This window comes from Dasypus novemcinctus, chromosome 13 (genome assembly GCF_030445035.2).
Source record: "Dasypus novemcinctus isolate mDasNov1 chromosome 13, mDasNov1.1.hap2, whole genome shotgun sequence".
NCBI lineage: Eukaryota > Metazoa > Chordata > Mammalia > Cingulata > Dasypodidae > Dasypus > Dasypus novemcinctus.
The window spans coordinates 37,358,170-37,382,450 of NC_080685.1; the positions used below are offsets into that span (position 1 = coordinate 37,358,170).

General features: G+C 52.2%; 1 protein-coding gene and 1 long non-coding RNA gene across 2 annotated transcripts in view; one reads left to right on the forward strand and one right to left on the reverse strand.

Annotated features, from left to right (window-relative positions):
• LOC139436284 (uncharacterized) lies at nucleotides 1-12,514 on the reverse strand. The gene is made up of 3 exons (XR_011645447.1): nucleotides 12,249-12,514; nucleotides 11,152-11,502; nucleotides 1-4,267 (listed from the first exon to the last, which is right to left on the reverse strand). It is a non-coding gene; the product is annotated as an uncharacterized lncRNA (long non-coding RNA).
• ATP1A2 (ATPase Na+/K+ transporting subunit alpha 2) overlaps nucleotides 11,700-24,281 on the forward strand; it is a 25,112-nt gene continuing 12,530 nt past the window's right edge. The window contains exons 1-11 of the mRNA XM_004448432.5: nucleotides 11,700-11,962; nucleotides 16,547-16,651; nucleotides 16,829-16,888; nucleotides 18,322-18,525; nucleotides 18,928-19,041; nucleotides 19,260-19,394; nucleotides 20,085-20,202; nucleotides 22,270-22,538; nucleotides 23,523-23,721; nucleotides 23,849-23,958; nucleotides 24,117-24,251. Of these exons, the coding sequence (XP_004448489.1) occupies nucleotides 11,951-11,962; nucleotides 16,547-16,651; nucleotides 16,829-16,888; nucleotides 18,322-18,525; nucleotides 18,928-19,041; nucleotides 19,260-19,394; nucleotides 20,085-20,202; nucleotides 22,270-22,538; nucleotides 23,523-23,721; nucleotides 23,849-23,958; nucleotides 24,117-24,251 (1,461 nt within the window). The 5' untranslated portion in view covers nucleotides 11,700-11,950. The remainder of the gene's footprint in view (nucleotides 11,963-16,546; nucleotides 16,652-16,828; nucleotides 16,889-18,321; nucleotides 18,526-18,927; nucleotides 19,042-19,259; nucleotides 19,395-20,084; nucleotides 20,203-22,269; nucleotides 22,539-23,522; nucleotides 23,722-23,848; nucleotides 23,959-24,116; nucleotides 24,252-24,281) is intronic.

Sequence of the window (24,281 nt, forward strand, 5' to 3'; positions counted from 1 at the left end):
TCATCATAGTTGCCATTTATGAACTGCAGATACAAAAAGGCCCTTTTAGATATAATTTCTTGTCTTTACAGCATCTTGTACAAGATGGTGTCATTGAACAGATGAGAAACCTGAGGTTCAGAGGGGTTAAGTGTCTTGCCCAACTCCACACAGCTTGTAGCTGGCCAACATGTGACTTGAACCCAGGCCTGTCTGTCCCCAAAACCCCAGCTCTTTCCACCTCACCCCACCGTCTCTCATCCCAAGCCTCTCCACCCTATAAATCCATTCATTCAACAAATACCGAATGAGCCAGGCTGTGGGCTGGGCACTGAAGAGGCCATGGCAAGCAAGGCCAGCTTGGTCCCCTGCCCTCAGGGAGCATGCCGTCATGTCAGGGTAATATGCCATGAACAAGTAGTGACCGAGGTCCAGCATGACTGTTGGGAGAGAGGAGGCCCAGGGAGCCGAGGAACCATCCCTCGCCCTACAGCACAGGTAGGTGCTGAGGGCTGGACTGGAGTCCCAACCAGGATGAAGCCCTGGGAGAACTACAGCTTCTTCTCCATCCCCTCCCCAGACTGTGGGTTCCAGAGGCTGCCAGCAGGGGGACCCCATAGTCCAGCCCTGACTCACCAGTCAGACACTTACGTAACTGGGAAACCTGGGGGGAGGAGAGCAAACCCCAGGCACGAGGCAAGGAGGCAAGTCACACACATCCAGACTGTAAGGCAGACGGGCTTCACACAGAAAGACGTCACACACACTCCGACAGAGCAATGCGACATGCACACACAACACCCGCACATGCAGCAAGGGAGGAAATACATGGTGTAGGCAGGAGAGTATCCCTGCACCCACCCATCTAACCTATGAAAAATAACCGCAGGCCTGCCCAGAGCCGAGGCCGGTGCCCTGTGGTGCGATGAGCAGAGAAAAGAGGAAAGAAGCCTTCGGTGAGTCTCAGGCCAGACGGAGACACGAGGGAGGCAGGGAGCCAGGGCTTACAGAGTCGAGGGGGGCAGACCCTGACACTGGCCATGTTGAGCTGTCACTGTGCCATCACCAGCTGCCTGGTGTCCTCTGTGTACTACCAGGTGTGGACATGCATCAGACATAAGTCCTGTGTTTTGCATGCTTATTTAATTCATTTCACTTCAGGTCACATATGTACAAGGCACTGAGGTGGCATGAGTATCGCTAAAGATAACTAAGACCGATGCTCAGCCCTAAAGCAGCTAATAATCTGGCTGAGATATCCCATGTTACAGTTGCCACCATGAAGACGCAGATCTCAGAGAGAGGCACACATTCGAAGATAAGGCCCTTGACATTTTCTGACCTGTGCCAGGTATGTAACATGATCTTGTTGAATCCTGCCCAGAACCTTGTGAGGTTAGTGTTATTATTATCCCCATGAGAAGTGAAGGAATTTGTCCTACATTAATGGGCTAGTTATTATCCAAACTTGAATTTGAACCTGGACTGTCTGTGGAGCTTGTGCTTCTAACCCCGGTTATACTGCTTCTCAAAGACAAGCATCACTAGACACCAAGTTCAACGTGGACACAGCCCACAGAAGTGCACCCCGAGCGGCAGATGCAGATCCTGCACTGGAGACAGAGTAACAAACCCCTCAAATAAGCAAGTACACAAACTACCAGACAGGCATATAGAAATGGCATCGCTCAGCCCTGTTTCAAATGCGTATAAATCCCAGCTTCGTGGGGAGCTAAGGATCACTCATGAGAATGTCCTGTTGTTTGTCTATGTTTATAAAGCCTTGACCCTTACTGCCCTGATGAGCTATATTTTCCCACCCTCCCAAAAGGGAATATGTTCTCTGCTGAGTTGCTGAGAGGATCAGGCCAAGAGATAGAGACAAAAGTAGAGCAAAAACCTGCCCTCACCTTGTCCATGAACTCCTGCTCTTGCCAAAATGGAGGTGCACACCTGGGGACCAAGCACACCCAAAGATAAACACACAGACATTGTGCACACCAAACACACAGAACCACAAAGCTGTCCCTCATACATGCACACATCCACATTTCATCCCCTCCCTCCCTGGTGGACTCTGTGTATGTGTGATTGTGTGTGTATGCCTGTGTACATCTGCTCCCTGAACCCACCTCTTGCCCTGACTAAGCCCACACTCCTGCCCCAATCCACAAACCTAATGCCAAGGGGACGGCACAGTTGTTGAAAACTAGGGCAGCCACAGTGCCACTGCTGGCCTTGGCATGACCTGGCCCTGACTCCTGAGGGGGCCCTGCCATTTCTATGCCCAGGATTCATGCCAGCTGCTGCCCACTCTGGAATGCCATGGAAAGAATCCCTCTGAGCTGGAATCCCCTAGGCCTCCCTCCCCTGACAATTTCCTTGATCTCCAGTCCCATAGGGCTGGGGGGCTGGGCTCCACCCCAGAGGCTCCCCCATCCCTCTCCTGCATTCCCAGCCAGGTGAGAGGGAGCTGGTGGTGCAGATACAAATCTAGCAGGCGGCACAAGGCTGAGGCAGCCCACGCAGTGTGATATCACTTCTCCCACCACCAGAGCGGCCTGGGAAGAAGACGGCAGGGGTTTGGTCAGGCAGAGGTTTATGGGCTGAGTGTTGTCGATGAGCCACAGGGAACAGGAGGTGGTTAGCACCAGGTGGCTGCCTCTGAGTCACTGAGTTTGAGCAACAGACAGATTTGGGGGCCGGGTCATTTACAGGTTTGTCTACTCCCGACTCTGAGTGAGGTGAGTGAGAGGGAAGTAACATTAATTGCTAACACTACTGAACACCTACCCTGTGTAGGCACTGTTCTTAGCCCTTGGCATGCACTCACTCATTTAGTCTTCACAGCTACCCCGGGGGGTAAATACTACTGTGCTCTCTGTTTTGCAGGTGAGGAAACAGAGGCACAGTTATATAAGCTACCTAAGGCCACAGAGCTAGCAAGGGGTAGCAGCTGGATTCAAACCATGCAGTTAGCCACTGGAACTTCAGCGCTTAGTGTTCTTCTGCCCCTTGCCTCTCTAGCCTGCACACACTTACTCACACGTGCACCCCTCCCCTGCCACACACACACAACTGGTGTCTAGGCAACCTTAGGAAATAACAAATTTATCTCCAATTCCTGGCACATAGTGGGTTCCAATTAATATTTGTTGAATGAATGCAGTGCTGGGGGCCAAGAAGAAGGAGAAATGAGGAGGTTGTATGTGGTGGAGTGGGTGGAGAGGGGGACAGGAGGAGGTTTACGGAAAAGCCCGTTTGCGCTCTCTGCCTTGGAGACCTAGAGCTGAACCTGCAGGCTGGTTGATCACCCTGACACACACAGCGCTCTGCTGCTAACAATATCAAAGACTCACTTCTAACTCTGCGGTCCCAGCCCTTCGAAGTGCCCGGGGCCCGGAGGGCACTCGAGGTAGGAGGAGGTCTTGACTCTCCCCTGCACTGGGAGCAGAAGCCAGGCGGGCATGAGCTCTGGGAGGGCGGCGTGAGCAGCACGTTGCCACCTCAGCCGTGGAGTCCGAGCTCAGTCCCCCTGAGTTTTCACCTCTTCCTGCCCCAGCGCTGCAGGCCCTTTCCAACCACCATCCCATGCCCTCCACTTGTCCACACCTGTACTCTCCAGGAATCTGGCACCCTCGGGCTATTCTGGGTAAAGACTGGACGAATTCTCCTTTCCCTTAGTCCAACTGAAACAAGAGTGGAATTTTTCCAAATTTTCCAAGAGTGGAAAGTGAAGGAAAAACAAAGCCAGAAATAAAGACTACAAAAACAAAGAAACAGATGGAACAGTGGGGGTGAATGAGCTCGCCCTGAGAGAGAGTGGGAGCACAGATTCCTTGGGCTAACACAGCCCCGCCCTGCCCCCACAGCACCCTGCCCTCGGGCTTTGATGGCAGTTTCCCACTCCGTAAAGTAACTGCAGGGCTTGTTTACATCAGCCTCTCCTTCTTGGCCGCGAGCTTCTCCAGGCCACTGAGAACTCCCTTTTGCTCTGCCCCCATGCCTAGCCCAGTGCCTGGCAAGGAGTGGAAGTTCAACCACCGTTTGCCAAGTGAGTGAGTCAGAGCGAGTGAGAGTGAGTGAGTGACAAAGTCGCAATCGACGTCCTTTCTCTCTGGTGGCTGTATCACCTCCACGGCGGGCACTGTTATTCCCCTCTGGAGTCTGTCTTATTCTAGTCACTTCCATCCATGGCTGGTAGAAACTTCTCCCGTTTCAGGGTCTGGCTTCTAGGAAGGGCTGAGTTCTGTCCTCTAGAGGGGAGGGTGCTGGAGATCAGATACATCTGACAAAGAAATTGCAGTCCCAAAGCCAGGCCGTTGGGAAACAAGGACAGAAAATAATAGTTAGCATTCACTGAGCCCTTATATTCTCAAAATAACCGAGTTAGAGACGTTAAGGAAACTGAAGCTAAGAGAGGCTAAAAAATTTGTCCAATTAGTGATAGACTCAGGATTTCATACCCAGGTGTTCCGACTCCACAGGGTGAGTTCTTAACCATGTCGCCACTCTGCATCTTCGGCGTAAGTTAAGGAAGCAGCTCATGTCTGGGGAAATGGCAGGGTGTGGGGGTCCAGCCAGCTGGCAGGATAGAGTGATAGGGGACCCTGGCACGTAGGACTACCCACTCCACGTCTTCAAAGAAGTCCTTGGCACTGAGGATCCCAGCCCCTGGACTGGAGATCCCAGGGAAAGGGGGTCTATACAGAACAAATGAGGCAGGGTACCAGTGAGGAGCTCAGGCCTGGGAAATACAACAGAAGCCGCTTAACCACCCAGTCACGCATTTGAGGCTGGGATTCCAGAACCAGCACAGCTTTGGCTTTAGACAGACCTCCGTTTACCAGCTATGTGGCCTGGATCCTCTTCCTGACCTTCTCCAGCCTCAGTTTCCTTAGCTGTATAATGAGAATTGTAATAGTACTGACCTCACTGTTTTTTGAGGATTGTCGTGAAGATTCAACATGAATGTATGTATCACCATCCTTTACTATGATCAAAGCTGGGGCACATGGGAGGGGAGGGGAGGGGAGGGGATCCTTCCCCTGGTTCCCTCTCCCTCTGCTTTTGTTACCTACTGTCTTCTTTCTCTCCATTTCCTACAATCCTCCTGAAAAGGGGTAACCCTTACCCCTGCCTCAGCTTCCTCACCACTCACTCCTTAACCCTTCACAATCTTATTTCCAAACCAGCCCTCTATGAAAATGGTTTTCTCAAAATTTACACAAATGACCTCTGAAATGACAAATAAAGTGACCAAAGGTCAATTATCATTTCCCCTTGACCTCTCTGCAGCATCTGAAACTATTCGTTTCTTTCCCATTTAAAGCTTCTTCCTTCCTCGGCTTCCAGGCCCTTTTACTTGTCCCCCCATCTCTCTGGCTTATCTACTTCCCCATCATCTAGCTCCTTTCCCCCTCCCCTAGGTCCTTGGCCCTTTGTCCCCTGTCACTCCTCTCCCTTGGTGATCTCCTGCATCATCCTCTATGCAGGTGACTTCACAGCTCATCCTCTCTCATAAGCTCCAGTCTCCGTTTTCCAACACCCACCCAACACCTTCACCTGGAAGCCCTGCCAGCAGCACCTCAAATGCAACTTGTGACTTCCCTCCCAAACAAGCTTCTTTCCTCCCTATCCTTATTTTAGTTAACTTGGCACCACCATGCTCCCATCTCCTACTCCTTCCTTTCTTGCATCCCCACATTCAATCAACTGCCAAATCCTAAAATTCTACCTCCCAGAAATCTTTCTCATCTTTCTCCTTCTCCTCATTGCCTTTGCCAATGTCTTTTCTTCTGACCTTCACACCAAATTTTTGCCACAACCTCCTACCTATCTTATCCTTCCAGTTCAACACCCCCGCCATGTACACAAAACCCTGCAGCCACATGAACTTTCCTGGAGCACCCTTTTTTTTTTTTTTTGAGGTGGTACTGGGAATTGAACCCAAGACCTTGTACATGGGAAGCAGGCACTCAGCCACTGAGCTACATCTGTTCCCCAGTGAGAGCTGGTATTGTCGTTTATTTGGTTGTTAGTTTTTAGGAGGTGCTGCAGATCAAACCTGGGACCTCGTACATGAGAAGTAGGTGCACAACCACTTGAGCTACATCCACTCTCTGCTGGAGCACACTTTTGATAAGATTACTCCCTTGCTCAAAAACTTTAAGTGGCTCCCTGTTGTTTATGGTGGTGCTTCTCAAACTCGCCGGATGGTAAAAATACAGGTTTCCAAGTCCCACCCGAGCCTTCATGAACCAGAGTGTCTAGTCTGTATTTTTAACAAGTGGCACTGATCATGAGAACATTTTAGGAAATGGCATTTAGAAGAGCTTCCAGTCTGGCCTTCCAGGTCCTCTGTGAAATGGCCCAATCAGCCATTCCCAGTGCCAGCTCCCATTTCCTCTCTGGGTGCTGGGTGTTCCAGCCCTCTGTGCCTGTGATCCTGGAGTTCCCTTTACATGGAATGTGCTCTCCTTTGTCTCTCCAAGCCAAGTCCCACCATCTGCCTGGCTCACCCAGAATGCCTTGTGCTGCACGAAGACCTGCCTAATTCTTCCCGCTGAAAACCACCTCCTGCTCTGAACTCTACAGCCTTCCTCATTCATTGATGTGCAAGCAGCAGCTAGCCATGCTGATTCAAGGCAGATTCTCAGTGAGGGCACTTTTCCTTCCTTTCATCTCCAGGGGCACTTGTCGGCCTGCTGGTGGTTGCACATGTACTCCTGGAGAGCAGATCTTTCTTGGTATCCTTGCAGCACAGAAGTGAAGCGTGCAGGCTCCGGAATCAAACTGTCTAAGTTTGAATCCCAGCTCCCCTACTTGGGTAAGCTTCTTAGGAGCTTTGTGCCTCAGTTTCCCCATCTGCAAAGTAGAGTTGTTAGGAGGATTGAATGAAGGAACACATGCAAGGTCCTAAAGTGCTTTGCATGGCACCTCATTAGCTGGTAATCATGGGTAAAAGATCTTAGGGACAATTCAGCTCGGTGGTTCTCAACTCTGCCTGTCCATTAAATTGGCTGGGAAGCTTTTAAAAAACAAATACTGATGTCTGGGTCCCACCTCAGACCAATTAAAACAAGGTCCCAGGAGGTGAGGCCCAGGCTTGGGATGTTAATGTGCAGCTAGAGATGAGAACCGCTAGCTAGTCCAAACCCCTCCCTCTACTGGTGCGAGAGAAAGGTTCTTCTCCAAGGCACACAGCTAGTTATCCGAGCCCCTGCCTTCCAATCCTGCCCAGCGTTACTTCTGGCGTGCCACGGCCCACCCTTTGCTCCCACATCAGTGGGATGAGAGAAGTACCCGGGCGGGAGGCAGGGCCTGGGCCCGCCCAATACCACTTAGGAAGCGGAGGTCAGGAAGTGGGGGAAGCTCGGGAAAATGGAGGTAGGCGTCCCGACGGGCTTTGAGCTCTCCCTGGGGAGACGCGATCAGGTAATGGAGCAACTTGGGAACCGAACAGGGCAAGATTGTGAGCAAAAGGCACATGAGCTGCATGAGAGTGGGACCCTCGTTTGCCTTGACTGTAACTGTCTTGCCAGGGCCTTGCATAGGACACACTGAATGCTCCACATACGCTGCTCAAATGTCTGAATGATGCGATGCCATGAAAATGAACAAGCAGGGCTGATGAAGTCCAGCCAGGCGGGCACTCACAGTCCCCAGGAGGCAGAGCTGAGAGCATCCAGGCAGGAGCCCAAGAGTGAAAGGACCTTGGACTTGCAGAGAAAACAAGGTGCAGAGCAAGCTAAGCTCCCCAAAGTCCCACGGAGAGCCCGTTGTGCGGGAGCGAGGCGATGGCCGCTTGTGCCCGATGTTTGCAGGGCACCCTGTTCTAGCTGGGTGTCCAGGACGCCAAAGAGGTCAGGCAGACAAACAGAGCTATGTCCGGACCAAGTGGAGGGGGCCTGGTAAGGGAAGAAGGGGGAGACTGGGGGGCCAACCAGGCTGTCTCTTGATAGGGGGAGCAGAGGGGTGGGGTGATCAGGGCCAGTGGCTGGGTCAGATCTTCCGCCAAAGCAAACCTGCCTCAGGGTGCTGGGGGCGCTGCTCCCTCCCAGCCCAGATGGAATCAAAGGCAAACAGGAACCCTGGAGGGCCCAGCTGTGACCCCTGCTCCTCATATTCAGCAGGGCCCGTTAACCCCGTCCTCCTCAGAGCCCCCTTTCCCAGCCCAAACAGACCCGCCCGGTATTAGCTGTTCAAATACCAGCCAAGAAAGGTCAGAACTCCCCAGCCTCATCCCAGCCCTGCTCTTCTCCCCCCAAAAGTTCCAACCCCTGTCCTACCTGTACTTTGGAGGTAGAATCTATTTTAGATAGACTGAAAAGAATGACCGGGAGGAAAACCAAGGAGCAGATGCCTAGAAAAAATCCAACACAGTTTGTATGACCCAGTGGGGAAACTGAGGCAGCAGCAGGACTTGAATAGTCACTGTGTGGCTCTAAGCCCATCCTTGCCACTGCAAGGTCCCTACCATGTGAGGAAAGTGGGTGGAGAGAGGACTGGAGAGGAAGGGGGAATGAGAAAGCACCTTTCTGAGATGCTTGTCATGGCCACCCCACTCAATCCTCAGGCCCCATGCTGTCCTGTCTCCTCTTCCCTGTGGAAGTCCCAATGCTTCCAGAAGTCCCCCTAAAGACCCCGGAAGCAAGTGTGTGGTGACAAGACCACAGGCCCTAGAGAGAAAGGCAAAGGAGAGGTGGAGGGAATGAAAGGAGAGATTGTCCAGAGAGGGTTGTCAGCAGAAGAGCGGGGAAGGAGGAGAGCAAACCTGGGGAACTGGACCCAAATTAGGGTCCAGAAGTGGAACCGGGGGTGCGGGGGGGGGGGGGAGGCGGGGGCAGGGGTGATGAGGGTGGTAGAGCTCCCAGCTCTTCTTTCCCTCCAACTCTCCCTCCCTCTCTCTTTTATGATCTTGAAACAACCTTCAAGTCTGGGCTGGAGGCCCCAGGAGGCCTGTCACTTAGGAAACAAAACTGTTTCTTGGAGACCTTGAAAGCCCATCTGCAGCTGAGCGGCGTCCCCTCCCCCTCCCTCATGCACATACACATTCTCCCATGGACTCTCACGTACACCCACACCCGGCTTCACACGAGCCCCCCTGCTGCCCCCCCACTCACACACACTCACGCACACCTGTGTACTAACACCTGCTGGCACACAAATAACTGAGCTTTCACAGATTGACCACACATTGAAATGAATAAGTGAGTGCTGCCCCCTCCTCTTGTGAGGCGCCCCTCCTTTGAGTTGCCATTCGGTGCTTTCACACTATCTCATACCCCCACCCACCCACCCGGAATCCCACACAGGCACGTCCTCCTCAGTCATTACCCAGCACCGCCCCCCCCATGAACAAATACATTGTCCTGTCTCATTCCAGCTCTCCTGATCTGTTTCTCTCTCTCTCTCTCTCCCTCTCTCTCTCTCTCTCTCCACCCCCCTCTCACACACACACACACCCTTCTCTGATCGTCCATTGCCAAACAAACATTGGATTCAGGACCACCTCAACCTGCCCTTCCTTGGTCCCTTTCTCCTCTGTGACTTTCCCTCAAACCCCCTCCCAAAGCCATCACCTTGACCTTCCTACCTCCTGCTTTCAAGTCTTTCCTACTGGTCCCTTTGCTCCTCCTACCGCAAGGGCCAGCAGCAGTAGCCCAACCTGGTGTCTACCCCTGTCAACATCTTGGAGTCTGAGGCTCACGGTGGAAGAGGAGGCAGCCTGGCAGAGCCTCAGCTCTCACCTGGGCCCTTTAAGGAGGGTGCTCAGTGCTGGACCCTGGGTGTCCTGTCCACACTTTCCTTTCCTGGGCTCAAATGCGTGAGCAGCAGCACCCTCAGGGCTGTGCTCTAGCCCAAATGCAGGGCATGGCAGGGAGCCCCAGCCAGGCTGGGCTGTATGAGCAGAGGAAGGGCACAGTCCCTTCCGGTATTGAGCCCGGCCACAGGGACCAGTGCCAGGGCCTTGGAAGGACTGGGCAGTGCTGGGAGGTGCCAGCAGGCTTGAGGGTAGGGGAAGTAAAACTGTTAGAGCCCAGTGTCTGACATCTACACGCTTTAGGTCCTGGGGCCCAAGTGTTCTCTTCTGTCTCTCCTTGTGTCCCTGGAGAGGCCTGGGCAGAAGATATCCCAGGAATTCTAACCCAGGAACCTAAGGAATAAGTACTAACCTAAATCCCAAGTTAACATCTCATCCATTCCTACCCCCAGGGCAAGGATGTCCTTCAGCCGCCCCAGTACCCTTTGGGCCATTCTTCTAATGACTTCTGATGTCTAACTCGAGCTTTCTTACTTTATCTTCAGCTGCTTTTCTTCTCTGTCCACAGGAGCTTGAACTGATATCTGTTTCTCCATCAGCATTTCCTCCCACTGCTTATTCTCCCCCAGGTCCCAATCCAGGGAGGGAAGAAGCTGCCCCATCCCACCCACCCTTCTTGCCTGAACCCCTGGAGGAGGAAGGAGGGCAGAAATGGGATGTGACCTGCCTGCGGATCCCCGTAATGGAAAATCCCAACTGCAGGCCCAGAGGGGGGCAGTTATGTGGGGAATTCAGACTGGAGCCCTTGCTCTGAGAGTGGATTTGCTGGAGGAGTGGCCGATAATCCCTCTGCAGGGAGTTCCCTGGGGGGTGGAGAGGGACCCAACCCAAAGCCCTCTGGCTGAAGCCCCCATCCCCTCGGTCTTTCCCTGCTTTCCTCCTCTACTTTTGGACTCAGGCTCCCAGACCTGCCCCCACTTGGCTGGCTTCCCTTTACTCTGTGCCTAGGAGAATCCTGTCTTCCGACTGCTCCCAGGAGAAAGCAGGGGCAGGGTATTTCCTTCTGGTTACCCCTTCCTCTCTTTGCCCCTCTCTCTTTGCCTCCTTCATCAATGGAGCAGCTCCAACACCCAAGACCAGTTGGCCCTGCCTGAGTCATCCCCTCTATCCCTGGTTCTATCTGGTATAGAATTAAAGATGCCCCTTGCAACTAGAGGAAGACCCGTCCCCACTCCCCAGGTGCATCTCCAGTTTCTCCCATGCTTCCCTGCAGAGAAGGCTTTTCTCTGGCTAACCTCAGTCCTGCATGCTGCAAGTTTACTTTCCCACTTCCCCTGGAAGAAGGAAGCATTGCTCTTGTTTCCAATTCACATATAATATTTGTTATGATATTGACCTCCACACACCTTCTGCCCAAAGCTCCTCAATAGTGACAAAGAGAATGGCATATCTTCTCTATAAATGAGAGGTAAGCAAAACTCAGTGACGTCCTCATGGAAGCCCGCTGCTGGTCCAGGGCCGCCTTCCTGGTTCATTTCCAGACTCATGCTGCCTCTTGATCCACCTTTGTGCCCCACTGGTGGACCCTGGGTTCAAATTCTAACTTCTGTGCTTCAGGGTCACTGAAACTTCTATGGTAGAGGGAGCAGCCTCAGTTTCTTCTTCTGGGAGGTTGGATGTAGACTCAGGAATCCTGGGTTCAGGTTCTGTCTCATCAGTTCAAACTGTTTAATCTCTCTGGGACTCAGTTTCCCCATCTGAAAAACAAGAGGAAGGGCCTGTCCACATGGTCTCTCGCATCCTGGGGTTCTGGGCTGACAGTGCTCCCCTGCCGCAGGTTCCTGAGGGGCATGCTCCCCCTCTCTCCTGCCCCAAGCCCCCTCTCCTCCCCTCCCTCTGTTGTGGCTGCCACAGGCTGGGGTGAGGTTGAGGGGCGCCAAGGGGGGGGCACACAGAGGGACAAACGGGAAGTTGGACCAGTTGCTAAAGGGGCGGGAGGGGAGGAGTCCTCAGAGATCCTGTTTCAACAAACGTTTCTTTCCCGAGGAGGGGAAGGGGGAGGAGAGGGGGAGAAGGACCTATTTAAAGCTACCCTGTTGCTTCGGCTGTCTCTGTCTGTCTGGCCACCCCTGACAGGCTGGTGTGGCCTTGGGGTCCTCCCAGGGACTTCTTCAGCCTTGGTCCCCTCAGCCACTCTGCCCCAAGATGGGCCGTGGGGTGAGTATCCCCAGACATCAGGGGCAGAACAGGGCTCTTTGGTGGGCCACGGAGGCTGGGGAGAAAGGATGAGGTGGGAGTGGGATGTGGAGGGAGGGGGAGAAGTTTGTCGTTGGCACCACAGGCTCCAGACCACGAACGTGCCCCCAGCCCATGGTGCTCACATGCCCGAGAGCTGCCCGCTTCATGTCTGCCCCCCGCCCCGTGACCAGCCCCACAGCCACCACACACCCCCTCCAGCCCTCCTCCCACCCCATCCCCGCATCCCCACCCCTGTGCGTCCCACCGTATCGCAGGGCGTCCTCTCCAGCCCACGGCCTTCCTCTGTCACCGCATCTCTTGGCTTCTTCCTCAGCTTCTCAGCCAAAGGGATATTTAAGTACTGCTAGTTCTCTCTGCCTTCCTTCACTGCCCCTGAAAATACCCATTTCTCTGGGAGCCCCGGCTGGAGAGGAGGGGGCTCCAATTTGAGGTTGGTGGAGGGCAGTGGAGCATCCCACTCCCAGAGTCCCCAAGCAGTTCCGGACACCAGCTCCAGGGGCCCTGAGTGCCAGGGACAGCTGGGAAGGGTGTGGGGAGGGAGACTGGTAGGCCCCCAGCCCCCACCCCAGCACCCCTCCGGATGTCCCAGGCAGCATTGTCCTCAGGCTCCGGGCCATGGGCTTTGAGGACTTTCCCAGAGGCTGGTGAGAGCAGCCTGCCCCGCCCCCCACCAGTCCGCCCCATGCCCATGGCATTCTGCAGCATCGGGTATGCCAGGGGAAGATTAACAACCACGGAAGCAGGGACGGGGCTGGGGGGTGGGGAGGAGGCAGGGAGAGGGCTTTGAATCCTTGAAAACCAAATTTCCATATGGAGAAAAATGACCCAATCGCTTTACATACTGGGCCTGACTACTTTCCTTTTGCGGAATGCTGGCAAAGGAGGGCACGGAGGGAAAGGGCATGGTGAGCAATGGGCGGGTTCCGAGGAAAGAGGGTGCCTGTGGGGAGCCACGGGGGAGTTTCTGGGCCTTGGAGGGGTCAGACAAGGACATGTTATTGCACTGACAGTTTAGCAGCTGGGAAAACTCTGAGCCTGGACACCGGGGTTCCTGAGCTTGGGTGTGAGCTATAAATAGAAACAGTGTGTGCGCAAGCGTGCGCACGTGTGCCCGTGACCCACGTATTCTCCATAGGCTGGAATTCATGCAGACATTCATGCGTGAGCACTCGGGGCTGTGTCTCAGCAGGCAACTTTGTGAAATAGGCTTGTGGAGCCTTCCAGCATATGTGAGCACGGGTAGGACTGTGCATAGAAGTGAGAGGGTCTGCGAACCCTTAGGAGCTGTGAGCCGAGGTGGGGGTTTCAAGGAGGAAGAGGTCACAACTGTGGGGAGATGCTCTGTCTGGACACCTTCAGTCATACCAAGCTATCTCTTGCTTCCCAGGGCAAAAGTGTCCCAGGTGAGGCGCGGTGCCTCTGAGGGAGCCACTGGGCCTGACTGGATCAGACAAACCTTCTACTCCCCCACCCCAAGGGGAGAGAGAAGGAGAGGAGGTGGCCCTCTACCCTTCTCCAACCTAGGGCAAGGTGGACCCACTCAAATAGTCCTGCCTAGGAAGCCATTTGACCTTGACTTCTCTAGGGGACCCCAGCTGCCTGGAGTCTGTCCTTCTCCCCCAGCATGCCCTGAAGTCCCCTTAGCCCCTGCCCCAAGCAGCTTTGGATGAAACAATAGCAAGGAGGGCAGATCTGGTTGGCTTGGACTGAGGGGCTCAGTGAAGCGGGGGTACTTAGGGCTTACAGCTTGGAGCCCACCTCGAGACCCCCGAAGAGGGAAAGCACATCCCCGTTCAAGGATTCACATCACCTCCTCTCCCCTTTAACTCTGCAGCTTCACTTTGCTGCCGAGCAAAGCCTGGCTGTCACCCACCATCCAGTGGCCGTGAAGGGCAGTGTGGGAGTTGGGGGAAGGGATGCCTCTGGTGGGAGGGCGCCCTGCCCTCTCCAGCTGCCACGGAAAGGCTGAGGTGGGGGTGAGTTGGCTGGTTTCCAGCTGCCCCCACTCTGTCCCAGCTTCTGGCTTTCTCAAAAAGAACTCTCTGTTCTCCTTCAGCATTCAAGCCCAAGGTGGGGGGGGGGGGTGAGGTGGGGGAGGGAAAGCAGTACGGGGGGGGTGGTTCCTTGTTTCCTCTCTTTCTTCTTGCCTGTGCAGCCACTGGCCCCAAATCTCCACAGGCTCCTGGCTGCAGAGCCTGAGAGTCTTGCCAGAGCAGGAGGAGGGGGATGGGCAGTGTAGCCCAAGCTCGGAGCCCGTGGGAGAATAGGATGGGCCCTCTGGGAAAAGGGTTGCCCCATGGAGCTACTTATCTCAGCCACAATCCAACATGCCAAACAGCATGCCGGCAATTAAAAAAAAAAGACCCACAAGTATTCAATTCTAATTTTCATGAACTTTATTTCACATTTGAATGTACAGAAATTCTTCTGAATTTTGCTCCATTGCCTCGCGTCAGAGCCCCCTTCCTCTATGCATGCCCAGGCCTTGTCCTTTCCCTGAAGCTCTTGAAGGGCCAGAATGAGCTTGTCCAGCCTGATCTCTTGCCCTGGACTCCTTCATTGCTCTTATCTTTCTCTCAGCCCTGACCCACCAAGGAGAGAGTTAGCAGATCCAAAGCATTTCAATCCATTCAGTTCAATGGACCCTCTGAAGCCATCTGGGAAGGAAGAGGTAGAGCTACACACAAACCCCTCCCCACTTCTGTTGGGCTGCCTTCAGCCTTTAGATGATCAGCCTTTAGGAGCTTGATTCATAGGTGCCTCCGAAGAAAACAAAAGCAAGGTTTACTGGTCATCTTTGCCAAGTCGAGCGCTTCTGGGCAATACCTGCTCCAAAGGCTCATATCCTTTCCAATGGTTAGTATATCTAGAGTACAATAATATCCACCTCTTACCCCTGTCCCCTCTTTCCTGTTTCACTGCTCAGACTTCCTCCACCTCTCACAGTGCTAGATTCATGACTGCTTAGGAACAGGGCAGCTGCCATACTCCTGGGATTGCTCCTGACTCTCTGATGAGCAAAAACAAAACAAAACAAGAACAAAAAGGCAAAAAACATCATCTTGCAAGATGGGGCAAACACCTCAGCTATAGATGTTATGCAGGTATCTACTCTTTTTTGAGGGAAAAATTACACCATAATATAGAAAAGTTCATTCCTGAAAGCCTAGCACTCCCCTTAGGGTCCAATTGGGAAACAGAGGCACTGAGCAGAAATAAGCAACATCTCTGTGACAAGGATACTGTGTCGTGAGGGAAGTGGAGGAGAGAGGACTGAAGAGAAGAGAGAGTGAGAAGGCACTTTTCGGGGTGGGGGGGGGCTTGTCTTGGCCACCCAATCCATTCCCAGGCTTCCCTGTTTCTTCTCACCCACACCCCAGAAGCTCTCTGTGAGACCCTAGAAGCTGGCAGTGGTGACAAGACCACAGGCCTTGAAGAGGCAGAGGGAAATGAGGGCTTTGTGAGGCTACAGTTACAACGTTCACCAAAAGAAGACCTAGAAATTGTTAACAACAAAAAAAGCACTTCTGAATGTAAACAAACTAGAAGGATGAATGAGCCATTCAAACCATTCCCCTCGGCGCCAAGGGGAAAGCTGTGACGTCCTTCTGCAGGGGCACCCTGTCGTTGTGAGGGGCAGGAGGCCTCAGGTGGCCTACTTTTTCCTTCCCCCTCTCCTGGCCAAGATCTGATCTTACCAAAGGACACAGGAAAGCCTAGACCCAGGAGCCATAGCATTTTAGGTCTGGATTTCTTCTCAGAGCCAATTTCTCTGGACAAATGAGGCCCAGTTGCCTTCTCACCCAGCTGTGCTCTGGGGGCTCATGTCCCATGAAATGGCCCTTGCCCAGGAACGGACAGGCCTGCCCAGCAGGCTGGAGAGTGCTCCCAGCACACCGGGTTCCTGTTTTCAGGGTACACTCTTCCTCTCCAAGTGCTCCCACATTATCAGTCCTGCTCCATCCCCATCCACTGCTTCACCACTATTCCCTACTGCTCTCCATTCTTCTCCAGACACTCCCCTGGTCTAACCCCCCAATTTCTAACTGGTCTACTTCTCTCTAAGAAAAGTCGCCATTTTATGGAGGCAAAGACAGTCTTACTCAATGTTTCTACTTCACCCCATCCACTCCCTTCCAGAATTCTCCTAAATAGCCAAGCATGGTGCTTTTGAAGTCATTGTTTTTCTCTGTATTTAGCAGCAGGGGCCCTTTCAATACAAAAAAAAATCTTAGCAGAAGCCCAAGTAAAATCAGCTAAGAGTGGTGCTCCTGAGTCCTGAGCCCCTCAGCCTGCCTTGCCTCTCTATGGGGACCTCTGAAGACTATGGCTCTGCAAATAGTTGGCAAACTGAGGACCTAGGGATGCTCCACCTCCACCGCCCACCCCGGGATGAACACTGCCTTTGAATCCACGTCCCCCTCTCAGTGCTGGGGTGCCCCACTCTCAGTTCTCGGGCACCTCAGTGATTGGGTGGGAATAGGGCTGCAGCCTCCCTGCCTCTGTCCTCTCTGACTCTCAGGTTCCCTCTTCCTCCCGCAGGCCGGCCGAGAGTACTCGCCTGCCGCCACCACCGCGGAGAATGGGGGTGGCAAGAAGAAACAGAAAGAAAAGGAGCTGGACGAGCTGAAGAAGGAGGTGGCCATGGTGAGGCCACAGCCCACCCAGCCAGGCCCCATGCTGGGAGGGCTGCTGGGACTCAGGGGAGCTCCTGCTGTTTCTCCCAGGCCCCGTCCCTCCCTGGGCTCACATGCATTCTAGACAGCCCCCTCAACACACACACACCAGCTTCTTTCCCCAGAGTAACTCTCCCTCCTTCCCCAGGACGACCACAAACTGTCCCTGGATGAGCTGGGTCGCAAATACCAAGTGGACCTGTCCAAGGTGAGTTGAGGAGCTTCTGAGGAGGGCACCAAGAGGTGAGAGAACCAGGCAGTACTAGCAGAAGGAGCCTTAAACTGTAATCCAACCCCCTTGACAGATGAGGAAACTGAGGCCCAGGTGACTTGCCCATGATCACATGGCTAGTTGATGGCAGAGAACAAAGCAGATGCCCTGCTTCCTGGCCCATCGCTCTTTCCCTGTGTACCCTGGAACCCAGAACTTCTCAGAACCCGGACCCAGAGTTTCTCAGGACTACTTCTTCCCACCCCAGGCAGCTTCAGTGGCACGTAATTGCTCATAGACTAAGCTACAGAAATAGTGAGGTAACCCACTACTATTCTGATGATAAATTAGAGGGTCCCTGATATGTTCTTGGTACTGTGAGAGACATTTTGCCAAACATTTCTCTAATCCTTCCAATAATCCTATGAGGTATGTTAGACCCATTTATCAAAGCAAGAAGCCTCATAAAGGAAAAGTAACTTCCCGAAGTCACATAAATAGTATGTAGCATAGTCAGATTACCAAGCTCATCCTTTTTTGAAAAAAAGACCATTAATCAATAATTTCTGGGACTCCCCTTATTCCTCTTACAAGGCTTTCCTTCCTGCCCTTTCTAAAATTCTGTGCCCCAACCCTTTACCTTACTTTATTTTCTTTTCTTTAATAACACTTTTCAGTACCATGCATTAATACGTATTTTTTTATTTGCTCATTGTGTGTCACTTCTTTAGAACATAAGCCCCACAAGGGCAGGGATTGGGTTGGTCTTGTCCAGAACCAACAATAGTGCCTGGCACATAGTAGGGGCTCAATATACTTTTATTAAATAAATTAATGAATGGATACCAGATAAGAAGTGGCCCCTGCCTTCAAGGAGCTCAAAGTCTGCTATTAGAAAGAGGTATAAACATAGAATCCCAATGCAATGGTGAGTGCAGCTCTAGAATCATGAATTGGGTACAATGGGGAAATAGATAAGGGGTATTTGAATGAGTCTGGGGCTAGGGGAAGGGTCAGGTGAGACTTGCTGTGAGAAGGGCAAGTGATTGCCTAAACTGTGTGGCAATGATAATTGATAATGAAAGGCCCTTCTCCAACTCTTGTGGAAAGGGAGAATCTGAAGGAAGAGCAAGAGGAGGAGGAACAAGCTGAAGTGTATTTCCAGGGAGCCTTATCTAGGCTGCCTCCAGAAGAAATGCTGTGGCTCTAACCCAAGTATGTCTCAATCCGATGATATTTAGAGGTGGAGCCACGGTCAAAATCCTCCTCAGCCTTCAGGCTTCCAAGAGCCATCACAAATGCCACCTTCTCTATGTGGCCTTTCCTGGTGATCTTCCACCCCTTCCAGCCAGGTGGGAGCTGATGGGAAGTGGCGAGGGGCTGAGTTTGTTCCAGGGGTGTGCTCCCACACCTGGCCTTGCCTCCCTCAGGGCCTCACCAACCAGAGGGCCCAAGACATCCTGGCTCGGGATGGACCCAACGCCCTGACCCCACCACCCACAACCCCTGAGTGGGTCAAGTTCTGTCGCCAGCTTTTTGGAGGCTTCTCCATCCTGCTGTGGATTGGGGCCATCCTCTGCTTCCTGGCCTATGGCATCCAGGCTGCCATGGAGGATGAACCATCCAATGACAATGTGAGTCAGCTCACCTGTACCCTGGACCAGCCCATGACCCTGCCCTTCCACAACCCTGAATCCCTAGTACAGTGTATGTATGAGGGGGACGAGGACAAGGGCAGGGCCCCATGTCACAACCCATAGCCCCTGCTCTTAAGGCTGCAAAAGGATGATATATATTTCATTCCTCTATGCACACACACACTCAGTAACAAATGAGACCGTCCCTTCCTACTTCCTGTCTTAAGAGCTGGAAGTTGGAAGATTGGGTGGGGGTAGGATAGGACTTGGCCCTAATCCCCTCATCCCCAGAAACAAAGATTTGGGCTCTCATCCAGGATAACACTGAATGGCTACCCCAAGACAACTGACCCTGGGGTTGGGAGAAGGCAGTTCCCTCAAACTCTTTCTCTTCACCAGCTCTACCTGGGTGTGGTGCTTGCAGCTGTTGTCATTGTCACTGGCTGCTTCTCCTACTACCAGGAGGCCAAGAGCTCCAAGATCATGGATTCCTTCAAGAACATGGTGCCTCAGGTAGATGGTAGGACTGGATCCGGGCTGGGCATACACTTTCTGGGAGAGCCCAACTCATCCCCTCTTAAAAACTTGTGCTCTAAGATGGCAGCTTGGATCTGGCTCTCCACTCCAGGATCTAGTTTTGTTGCTTGGCTGGAGTAGAGGTGGGAGACCAGCAGAACAGGAAGGCAGGGGCAGAGAGGAGCACTTAATGAGGTCCCCTGGCCTCCCCACAGCAAGCCCTCGTGGTGCGGGAAGGTGAGAAGGTTCAGATCAATGCAGAGGAAGTGGTGGTAGGAGACTTGGTGGAGGTGAAAGGCGGAGACCGCGTTCCTGCTGACCTCCGGATCATCTCTTCTCATGGATGTAAGGTAAGGAGGCCATGCCAGAACAACTAGTTTGGTCTAAGATGCTGGCTGTATAGAGTTAAGCTTGACTCAATTAGAGGTTTAAAGGTTGGGGAGAACGAGGTCCAAATGTAAACACCACTCCCATGCCCTCAGTACATATTGCTTATGCATTGTCTCCTTTTATCTGAGCGTTAGGAATGCTCTGTGCCCATGAGTATTCTTTGACATCCACTTTATAACAATCTGCATTGAATACAATCTGTGTGTCAGATGCTTCAGATGTATCTCATATGGTATCTAATTTAACTCTGCAAGAATGGCATAATTGTGCAGGGTTGTTGCATGTGGCCACACAGGTTGTGCCTTGGCAACCTAGAAGGTGACATTTTCATAGAGTGCAATGTTAGTGGCACCCTCTTATAGTTGTGCAAGGCAGTGATTCGGGTTACATCCCCCATTTTATAGAAGAGTAAATGGAGGTGCTGTTGGTTAAGCAACTAGCCCAAGGTCACATAGTAAGTCTGTAAGAGCCAGCATTCCAAACCAGAGCTGGGGCACTAGCTGAGTAATGCTATAAATATATGACAAGGGCAAGTGTAATTTTTGTCTCTTGTGTCATGGAGATTGAAACTGCGACTGGAGTCAGGAGACAGCTGTGTGTGCACGAATGCATCTGCCAGTGCGATGACAACACATCCGCTTCCTCCTTAGGTGGATAACTCATCCCTGACAGGCGAGTCGGAGCCTCAGACCCGCTCCCCTGAATTCACCCATGAGAACCCCCTGGAGACCCGCAATATCTGTTTCTTCTCTACCAACTGTGTTGAAGGTGAGAAGCTAGGCTGCGGGGGATGGTCCTCCTCCTAGTGCCAACCTAGGGAAGGTCCGAATCTTAAATGCCCTGTCAGGGTGGGGGCTGTGGTAACCCTTATTTGGTAATAGCCCTGCCATAGATAAGGGAATTGAGGGATCCATGAACCAGATAGCAAGGGGCAACATGATTCTGAGGAAAAGTTCTCTTTTTTTTTTATTATTTCTCCCCCCTTCCCACCAGTTGTCTGCTCTCTGGGTCCATTCGCTGTGTGTTCTTCTGGGCCTGCTTCTATCCTTATCACCGGCACCAGGAATCTCTGTTTCTTTTTTATTGCATCATCTTGCTGTGTCAGCTCTCCGTGTGTGTGGTGCCATACAGGCTGCACTTTCTTTCACACTGGGCAGCTCTCCTTATGGGGTGCACTCCTTGCACATGGGGCTCCCCTACGCGGGGGACACCCCTGTGTGGCGCGGCACTACTTGTGCGCATCAGCACTGCACATGGGCCAGCTCCACACGGGTCAAGGAGGCCTGGGGTTTGAACCGTGGACCTCCCATGTGGTAGGCAGACACCCATCCACTGGGCCAAGTCCGCTTCCTGAAAAGTTCTCGTTTCACAGGAAAATCCTCACTCTGTCCATCCAAAGGCTAAGTGGATTCTGAAGCCTTCAGATATTGAACCAAGATCCCCCTTCTCTCTCTTTCTCTCTCTCTCTCTCTCACTCATACACACACATACACACACACACACACAGATACTCCAAATCAACCTTGACTCCCAGGAGTCTTTGGATTTGCCTGATGCCTTCTATTCTTCCTGGTTTTGGGACTACTTGCTTCCTTTTCCAACCTTTGCTTAATCAGAGCCCCAGGTTGTGGGAGAATTGGGAAAGCTGTCAGGCCAAGTGAACCCTCGGACCCTCCTTCAGGCTGCACCTAGGCTTGTACTACACCAAAAGGAACTGTTCTCTACACACAAGCTAACCAATTTGCCCCAGTCCTGTCCTGAGTTCTACAGTTGAACAAAGGCTGCTGAGAGCTCCCAGTGCTGCCATCGCTTAATGGCAGGGGTCTAAGCACAGCTGGAACCCTTGACATCTGGTCATGCCACTAAGCTGAGTCAGGGCTGAACTGAGGAGGGAGTTCAGGGTGGTGGGAGAAAGAGACCTAACTAGATGATGGGCTTCTGAAAGTGGGCAAAGAAGGGTTACTCTACATCTTTCCCTTCACTCTACTCATTTCTCTTCTGTATATTGTGTTTCTCTGGACATTTTTCCCCCTCCAGTTGGAATTATGAGAATCAGTACACATTAAATGTTCAATGTACTAAGATACTGAGATTTATTCTTCATTTCCCATATTTGGTACTTATTCAGAAATGCTTGAAACATCCTTATTGCTTACCCTGAAACTGGCTTTAAAGAAAGGAAAGGAAGTAAATGAAATTAACATTTGTCGAGTGTCTACTATAAACTAGGCCCTGGTCTGGGTGGATTACAGCACTATCTCATTAGGTTACTAAAGTATCCTATAGGTAGGAATTCAGACCCAGGTTTCGCTGGCTCCTACTTCCGGGTTCTTTCCACTAGACCATACTACCTTCCCCAAAGACCCCTGTAGCGCCTCTGTAAGACTTGATAATTGTCTAGCTTCTTTAGAGATTTTTGCCTGAAGCTAAGAAAGAAAATCTTAAGATATGTGGAAAATCTATGAGTGCTTTATGTTGTGTTCATAATATGCTTTTGGATGATAACAAGTATGAGACTGCACTGAAATGTTACCAGCAGTATTTTTATTTCATTTATTGAATCTCCTCATGTTGAACTTTGAGGTCTACAAGGCTTCTCCCTAGGCCCAAGTATAAGAGAAAATTGTTGTTGTACTGAGTTGTAATTTGTACTGATTATTGTCTTGGCAGTTGATGCATGGTGGGTAAGCCCAAGTGAGGCGCAGCCTACTGAAAGTGACCTCCAGGGTCTGAGTCATTTTGCTCTACCATGGTTTTCCTTGCAGGGAAGGCAGGACAGGACCCCATCCCTGGGCACACCAGAGCACCCAGCTGCTGTCCCCTCCTCTGTTGCAGGCACTGCCAGGGGCATTGTGATTGCCACAGGTGACCGGACGGTGATGGGCCGCATAGCCACTCTGGCCTCAGGCCTAGAGGTTGGGCGGACGCCCATAGCCATGGAGATCGAACACTTCATCCAGCTGATCACAGGGGTGGCCGTGTTCCTGGGGGTCTCCTTCTTCGTGCTCTCCCTCATCCTGGGCTACAGCTGGCTGGAGGCAGTCATCTTCCTCATCGGCATCATCGTGGCCAACGTGCCTGAGGGGCTGCTGGCCACTGTCACTGTGAGTGGCTTGGGCCGAGTCGCCAACAGGAGGGGGTCTGGTTACCTTTTCTTCAAAAGTGATGGAAACACAATTGCTTACTGCCTGTGAGCAAGTTCTTCCCTTCCAGCCCCTAAACTCCCATATACATTCCTATATAATACATATTTAATACATGGTATATAATACATATTTAATACATGGTTTAATAAATACATATTTAATACATGGTTTAATTAATACATATTTAATGCATGGTTTAATAAATACATATTTAATGCATAGTTTAATTAATACATTTTTAGTACATGGTTCAGAGTTTGAGCCTCTGAAAAACCTCAGACTGTGCTCTACTTGGGCCCTCGGTTTCTTTTCTGGAGCACACGGTCTTCATGGTCACCCTTTTCTCACCACCCATGTGCTTGTCTCTTTGCAATCTGACACTCATCCTGGACGGCTGTCCTGGATGGGCTCTCTCAAAGATCACCAATGACTAACTAGCAAAACCAGTGACATTTCTCACCTCCCATCCTTAACTCTGCTGCTGAAATTGATACCACTGTCCACTCTCCTAGAATGCTTTTCTTTGCTCATATGTTATATGTCAGTATCCGGGTTCCCCTCTTCTCTGCCCAGCAGTGTCTCCTCCTCCTTACCCCACACTGATTCTCAGACCTCAGCTCTCTGCTCTTCTCCTTGTGTCACCTCCTCTCACTGTTTCCTGGGCCCCTTCTGTGTGGATGACCCCCAAATTTCTACCCCAAGTCTACTTTAGCCCTCTCAAAATCTAGTCAGATATCTTCAACTGGACATTTTTGCCTTAATCTGTACCTATGATCTCATTTCAACCTGTCTGAAATCGAAGTGCATTCAGTATTTACACCTAGGTCCCACCCATTCTTGTCTGTGCAGTAGGATCGAGGGAAGAGGGACCCGGGCATGGCCTGGGGTAAGGCATCTGCAGCTCCAGCCTTGACCCTTTCTAGTCTCGCCTCTCTCTGCCAGGTGTGCCTGACCCTGACAGCCAAGCGCATGGCACGGAAGAACTGCCTGGTGAAGAACCTGGAGGCAGTGGAGACGCTGGGCTCCACCTCCACCATCTGCTCTGACAAGACGGGCACCCTCACCCAGAACCGCATGACAGTCGCCCACATGTGGTTTGACAACCAGATCCATGAGGCCGACACCACAGAAGACCAGTCTGGTGATTGAGCACTCCAGAAGGGCGTGAGGGGTCCGGAGGGTGCTAAGGGCACTGGGACAGGGGACGGGCGTGAGAAAAGGGCTCTGTAGGCGATCCAAGCTCCTGGTTCTCCCTCCTTTCCTCCCAGGGGCCACTTTTGACAAACGATCCCCAACGTGGACAGCCCTGTCACGGATTGCTGGGCTCTGCAACCGTGCCGTGTTCAAGGCCGGGCAGGAGAACATCTCTGTGTCTAAGGTAGGGGATCAGAGGACAGAGCAGGTGTATCTCCAGGGTGTCTCCAAAGCCTGTCACCTTCCTCTCTCATATCCTGTGGCTGCTCCGGGCCTTCAGTGACCTCTTCTCTTGGTCCTTAACTCCCTCCCTGCCCCATGACACTGAATTCTCTTCTGCAGCGGGACACAGCTGGTGATGCCTCAGAGTCAGCTCTTCTCAAGTGCATTGAGCTGTCCTGTGGCTCAGTGAGGAAGATGAGGGAGAGAAACCCCAAGGTGGCAGAGATTCCTTTCAACTCTACCAACAAGTACCAGGTCTGGTTGGGGTGCCAAGACAGGGGAAGA